This window comes from Mauremys mutica, chromosome 26 (genome assembly GCF_020497125.1).
Source record: "Mauremys mutica isolate MM-2020 ecotype Southern chromosome 26, ASM2049712v1, whole genome shotgun sequence".
Classification (NCBI taxonomy): domain Eukaryota; kingdom Metazoa; phylum Chordata; order Testudines; family Geoemydidae; genus Mauremys; species Mauremys mutica.
The window spans coordinates 6,075,513-6,082,589 of record NC_059097.1 but is presented as its reverse complement, the minus strand read 5'-3'; the positions used below and the strand labels follow the sequence as shown (position 1 = coordinate 6,082,589).

Here is a 7,077-nt window from a genome sequence, read left to right as displayed (position 1 = left end):
AAAACTCCAAGCATCGCCCCGGATGTCTCCAATACTGATCAATCTCCCTGCTATCCAACCCTATGAGTCTGTCTCTAGAACCCCGCTCCCCGCTTAGCCCACCCTGTCCCCCAGGCATTACGGTGCCTGCGAACTGTTCCCCTGTCATCTCCAGCCCCTGGCGCTGGCTACTCACCAAAACACCAGGCCTGCCACCCCAAAGGAGCTGCAGCTTGGGGCTGGCACGGCCCTTAACGCCGCTGCGGTGAGATCCAGTGCTAGCGAAAAGGAGACGGAGTTCGTTTTCCGAGTAGATGCAGATCGTGAGTCCGGGTGTTGGCCTCTAGGGCCTACCGTGAAACATATCAACGCCAGTTCGGCAGCTTCTCTTCTGTCTCTTTAGACACCAGGCTGTGACTCCCCCAAGGAATACAGCAACCTCTGCACTTGGATGGGTCCAATGGACCCATCTAGCCCGGTATCCCGTCTCCCACCGCGGTGCGGAAAGCCGCTCAGTTTGAGTGAGAAAACCCACAGAGAAACATTTTGCGATAACCTTCCACGAGTGAGGGTCTCCCTCGCTCCAGGCACTTGGGAACTGGCTGGGGACCGGGAACCACAGGGCAGACAACCCTTGTTTATTGCAGCCGGTGGAAATCTGGATGCTATTACAATGACTTACTGAATTATTGAATCCCTCTGCTCAACCCTGCTAAACTCTTCCAATTAGTAGCAGTGAATCCTGGGGTGAATGTAAAGCTCTTTAATCCAATTACGCTTTGGCTGCTTTTGTTGAATGTCCTGTTATTTATTTATCAATTATTATTATTATTCATAATATTAATATAAGAAGAGGTCACATTTTCCAGATTTTTTCTGCCCCGCAAACAGAAGAAATGGAGATTTTTTTAAAAGAAAAAAAAAACACCCCAAAACCTAGATTCTCACAGATTCACATGACTCCAGGTGCTTGGGGCTTTAAGATATACCCCAAAGATCACAGGATGCGCCTTAAAGTCAGGCGAGTTAGCAATGCTGTAGCCAGTGCTGTTAACTATTTCAGTACTATCCGCAAGTGTTCACACTCTGTCAGTGTATAGGCTTGTTTGTCAGCCTGAGATTGAATTTGGGGTGTGAATACACTTAGATCTTATGCCAATATGTGTAAACAAAAGACAAAGATTAGGGGCGTGCACGGCAGGTATATTTGGGCCTGCTAAGGAGGAGGAGGGGGGGATAGGGAAGGGGGACACGGGCCGGTCTCTGCTGCGTCAGAGCTGGGAACATGGGGGAACAGACACTGCCAGCGTGTAGAGCTCTAGATATGCTTGCTTGGAACTAACCCAAATAAACATCTCATTGTCTGCACTTCGGACAGTTGTCCGCCTGCTTTCTGTCCGCACGACGAGAACCCTCTACACGCTCCCACTGGGACTAGGGTGCACGAATGGATCTGTGGAACTCATTGCTGTGTGCAATCGAACCAGCCCACACGACCCGGTTCCATACCACGTGCTCAAGCCGGTGTGGACAATACCCCGTTTGCCTGGGACTATCCCGTGGACTCATAACACGGACAACAGCACGCGAAACCTGCAGGAGCAGCTCGCTGCCACTGCCGACAACGGGACAGATTTAAAATATACACCACCCAGAATTGGTGTTAAAAGACCTTGACCCTGTCACAGGAGGAGAAGCAGTTCTGGTGGTGGCCCGGATGTTGCACTATATTACCACGATCAGGGCTCCCGATGTTACTGTGGATTATTATGGCTATTGGCCTGTTGATAAGGAGGCTAATTTTGTAATGTCTACGGCGGTGGTTAAGGTACAACCCCTAATTATCATGGGAGAGGCCCCCCACCACAGTGTGACAGATAACCGGGACCCAACCTCTCGGGCACACCATGATGGGGCGTCTGGCACACTCGTTGGAGTATGGATGTCCGCACGAGGGGAGGTGCAGGGCACCGGGGGCAGTGGGGCAAATGGAGCATCAGCACATTCCACCTTGATGCCTGGACCTCTCAGGAAATGTGCCGCCATAGGTCCTAGGCTTTTCCCGGGATGTCTGGGCCAGCGGATCCCAGAAGAAAAGAAAGAGAAGGGGGTGGAGGGTGAGGATACAGGCTTGTTTGTCAGCCTGAAATAGAATTTGAGGTGTGACTTCTTGATCCTTATACTAATATGTGGAAAGGAAAGACCAAAAACAGGGCGTGTTACATCTGCCCACAGCCAGATGGGGTGATAAGAGATAAGAGACAGTACTGGATTTCTCTTCCCCCCTTGGGAGCTGCCACCTGATGTGCCAAGACCTCTGCCCCTGCCTTCCTGCCCCGTCAGTTTAAGATTTCAGGGTTTGAGCCAGGCCTGCTAACTTGCTTCAGACCCAGGCCCAGGTCTGAATCACATCCCCTAACAGCTGTAGGCGCACCTGAAAGCAGCTCACAGAAGCGTGCTTGTCTTTAACACTCAGATGCCCAACTCCCAATGGGGTCGAAACCCAAATAAATCCGTTTTACCCTGTATAAAGCTTACACAGGGCGAACTCATAAATTGTTCACCCTCTATAACACTGATAGGGAGAGATGCCTGGCTGTTTGCCCCCCCAGGTATTAATACTGGCTCTGGGTTAATTAATAAGTAACAGGTGATTTTATTAAATCCAGAAAGTAGGACTGAAGTGGTTCTAAGTCGTAACAGACAGAACAAAGTAAGTCACCAAGAAAACTAAAATCAAACCTATGTCTAATCAAACTGAAGACAGATAATCTCACCCGTAGAGATGCTTAATCAGGTTTTTCCAGAGACTGGACACAATCATAGAATATCAGGGTTGGAAGGGACCTCAAGAGGTATCTAGTCCAACCCCCTACACAAAGCAGGACCAATCCCCAGATTTTTACCCCAGTTCCCTCAAATGGCCCCCTCAAGGGCTGAGCTTACAACCCTGGGTTTAGCAGGCCAATGCTCAAACCACTGAGGTATCCCTCACCTCAAGTCTTTCCCCTCTACAGCTCTTGTTCCAGCTCAGGTGGTAGCTAGGAGATGCCTCATGATGGCTCTCCACTTTGTTCTGTTCTGCTTATTTATAGATCTTTTGCATAAGGCAGGAATCCTGTGTCCCTCTCTGGGTTCCCACCCAGGGCTGGCTTTAGGCCGATTCCCCTGAATCAGGCCCCGCACCCTAAAGAACCGCGCCTAACTTAGGCGCCTTTTTAATTTTTTACCCACCCGGCGGCGCTCCGGGTCTTCGGCGGCATTTCGGTGGCGGGTCCTTCAGCGCTGCCCAAGATCCGGGAGCGAGCGAAGGACCCGCCGTCGAAACGATTCGAGTCGGGCCTCGCACTTCCTAAAGCCGGCCCTGTTCCCACCCACTCCTTGTCAACGGAAAGACAAGGTTAAAGGTGGATTCCAGTTCAGGTGACGTGGAATCCACCAGTCCAGTTCAGTCATTCCTCCCGGCCTGACTCACGGGAAGGCGGCCTGCAAACAGAGCCAGCCACAGCCAATTGTCCCGGTTAAAGGGAGCCATCCAGATTCCAAACCACCATTAATGGCCCACACTTTGCATAATGACCATAGGCCCTCAGAGTGATAGTTCATCTTCCTAGTTTCAGACACAAGAGTGAGACATTTATGCAAATAGGATGATCACACTCAGGAAATTATAAGCTTTGTAATGATACCTTACAAGAGACCTTTTGCATGAAGCACATTCCAGTTTCATTATATTCACTCGTTAGCATAGATTTATAAAATCATATAGAGTGCATCACACCCTCCCCTCCCCCCCCTGCCCCCGAACAGCTGATCACCCGCGCCATGGCGGGGGAGGGGAGGAGCTGCAGTGTGCTGGCTGCAGGGGGAGGGGGTGAAATTAGGGCAGACCCCCCCTTCAGCCCCCTGCCGTGAGCTGCTCAGGGCAGGGGGCTGGGAGCATCCCCACGGCCCCAGCTCGCATCCCCAGCCCTCTGCCCTGACCCCTGCACCCCCCCACACCCCCACCCTGAGCACCAAACAGGAGCTCCTGCACCCCCCCCCCACATTCCCACCTGCCCCCCTCACACCAAACGGGAGCTGCCCCGCTCCACACCCCAACCTCCTGCCCCAACCCTGAGCCCCCTCCTGCATCCTAAAATCTGGCACCCCCATCTCCAGCTGTTCCTGCACCCCAACTCCCTCCCAGACCCTGCACCCCCGTGCTCAGTGCACCCTCCGCTCGGTGCAGAGAGAGACGAGGAGAATGGGCAGAACGAGGGAGAAGGTCGGTACCCGCTCCTTACCCCTCTGTAGTGGTGCAGCCGAGGGTGGGGCAGAAGCCGCCAGGGAGGCTGTGGAAACCTGCAGCTAATTAGGGTGAGGCTGGTTAGGAGCCGGTCGGGAGGCAGCTGCTGGGGCAGCACAGATCGAAGCAGAGCAGACGGGAGTCTCTCCCCGACAAGCCAGGGAGGAGGACTGGCTCCCAGGGAGAGCACCGGAGACAGAGCAGGATCAGGGGAGCGGAGGGGGAGCTGTTACCGGCTCGGCTGGGCAGGGAGGCTGCGGCTAGAGGGTCTCTGGGTCGGGTGGGCCTGGGTCCCCCCCCTTGCACTGCACCTGGCCACAGAGGAGCGGGGCCGATACAGGCTGCCACTTGCCCCTGCAGCGAGGGGCCAGACTTTGGGGTTGTGGTTGGCCCCTGCGGCGGGTGCGAGCCACAGGACGGCCGTGACCCCCGGAAGAGGGGTGAGGACGAAGTAGGGGGCACTGCCGGGGGGGGCAGCATCCCCAAGAGAACCCCGCTGAGCGAGGGAGCAACGTGGGTCTGAAACAGTGGAGCGGAGCAGACCACGGGCAGGACACGCCCTGCAGAGGGCGCTCCGGAGCTGGACGGAGCTAATCCCCGGAGCAACCAGCAGGTGGTGAGTCCTCCGCACCGTTACACCCTCCCAGAAGCGGTGGGACGAAGACCCCAGACCCACGCCCCTCCGAACGGAACATGACCGTAAGAGGTGGGAGCAGGGGTGGGCACGGCTGGTATATTTGGGGCTGATGAGGAGGAGTGGGGTGGAAACGAGGAACAGGGCCACAGGCCGGGCTCTGCAGCGTCAGAGCCCTGGGAAATAGACTCTGCCGGCGTGTCGCGCGATGGGTGTTTGCTTGGAACTAAGCCCGATAAACATCACACTGCCTGCCCTTGGGACTTCTGCTTTCTGTCCGCGTGGCAAGAACCGGGGAGCGGAGGGAAAGCCCCCTTACACGCACCATCCCCGCAGCGTCCCTCCCAAACCATCCTGAGTTTGGCTGGGATTAAAGCAGTAACCCACACGCTTTGTATTTTTGAGGCATTTCTACAGCTAGTCTATTTTAGGTTCTTATCTGGCACCCACCACTGCTGTATGGAGGCACGTTGAATCTTTAACACAGTAACCCTCCCAGCACTTTTGTGAAGTAGTACAGTGCTGTTATCCCCATTATATAGATGGGAAAACTGAGTCACAGAAAGGCTTTCACACAATGAGACTGCGGTAGCACAGGGAATATAGATCCAGGATCTACCATAGTCCTGGTGACTACTCTAACCACTAGACCATCCTCCCCACATAATAGAATGAGGACACCGAATGGATTTTTCAGTTCTGGCATTTCCAACAAAGATGAGGCGGGGGATTCACTTCTGGTCAAACCAACAAAAATGAAATTTTTGGTGAATCTGAAAGTCAGGGGACATCGTTTTTAAACAACATGTAACATAACAGAAATGCTCATTGCCTAGAAAAATTGAACACTTTCATTTTGAAAATGAGAAGCCTGAAACATTCTGGTTTTTTTTTATTTTGGAACTCAAACAGTTCAGTGGAATCAGTGCAAATTTGTGAAAGGTTGTGCCAAATAGCCATTTTTCACCACAAAAAAAAATCAGAGTTGAAAATTTGCACCCCTTTCTCCTCTCTACCATAAGCAGTAACATTTTCACAATAAAAGTTGCCAGTCTCCTGTCATCATCACGTGACTCCAGGCACTGGAGATTTAAGAAAAAACCAACTATTTGGAGATCTTTTAAGCTGCACTTAGGTCAGGTTTTCTATGCAACCACAAGGACTAGAAACTTCATTTTTTTTTTCAAATGAACGCAGAGTTACCCAGAGTAACCCCATGACTCCAGAAGCTGGGGATTGATGATCAGACAGCCCCAAGTCACGAGCATTGGCGACCCCCCACTTTCTACTGGGAGGTTCTGTCCCCAGATCCTGTCTCCGTTCTATTAGTACTCACCGCCCCGGGGTTGAAGTCCTTCCCGCAGTTGTCGAGGGGCTTCTTGTCGCTCTCCTCATGCGTCCCCACCAGGGTGATGGAGATGGAGCTGAAGGTCCCGGCTAGCAGGAAGTTCCCCGTGGCGACACGGACTTTGTAGACGCCCATCGTAGTTGGTGAGGCAGGGAGGAGCGTATCTGGCAGGATCCCTTGTCTGGCTGGCCGTCCTTGCTGGAGATCCGGGGTTATCTCCCAGTCCTGCCCCGCTGCTGGTTTTTATACTGCCCTCATTAAGCAATTGGTGATGTGAGTGGCGAGTTCTTCCAGGGATCAGCCACCCCCAGCTCAGGGGATTGGACACAGGCATAGGGCGGTGAGGCTGACTTGGCTAATTTTCATTTCCAATCAATGCTTTAAGGAGGCCTCCGCTCGCTGCCCGCACAGGGTGATAAAACAAAACGGTGACAGCTCAGGGAGCCCCTAAATTGGAGAAACTCCATGACACAGTTTTGGGAGGCACATTATGGGGGTGCCTCTTGCTGCTTCACAAAACTCAGCGGGTGATCGGGGGCTGCTTATCAGAGAGCTGGTAGCAGGGGATGATTTTCAGGCAGTCAATCTGTAGCCAATCGAGAGAGACCAGCAGAAGGCTCTGGAGTGGGGAGAAGCACGAACTCAAAAAAGAGAAATTGGAATTGGAAAAAAGTACAGAAAAGGGTAACAAAAATAGATTAGGAGTGTGGAACAGCTTCCAGATGAGGAGAGATTAATAAGCCTGGGACTTTTCAGCTTGGAAAAGAGACGACTAAGGGGGGGGATATGACAGAGGTCTGTAAAATTATGGCTGGTCAGGAGAAAGTG

The 7,077-nt window shown here is 52.8% G+C and overlaps 1 protein-coding gene across 1 annotated transcript in view; it reads right to left on the bottom strand.

Moving 5' to 3' along the window:
• The window catches only part of LOC123356737 (arachidonate 12-lipoxygenase, 12R-type-like), a 26,051-nt gene extending 19,667 nt beyond the window's left edge, over window positions 1-6,384 (bottom strand). Inside the window, exon 1 of the mRNA XM_045000113.1 lies at window positions 6,238-6,384. Within this exon, the coding sequence (XP_044856048.1) occupies window positions 6,238-6,384 (147 nt within the window). The remainder of the gene's footprint in view (window positions 1-6,237) is intronic.
• Window positions 6,385-7,077: the final 693 nt, after the last annotated feature.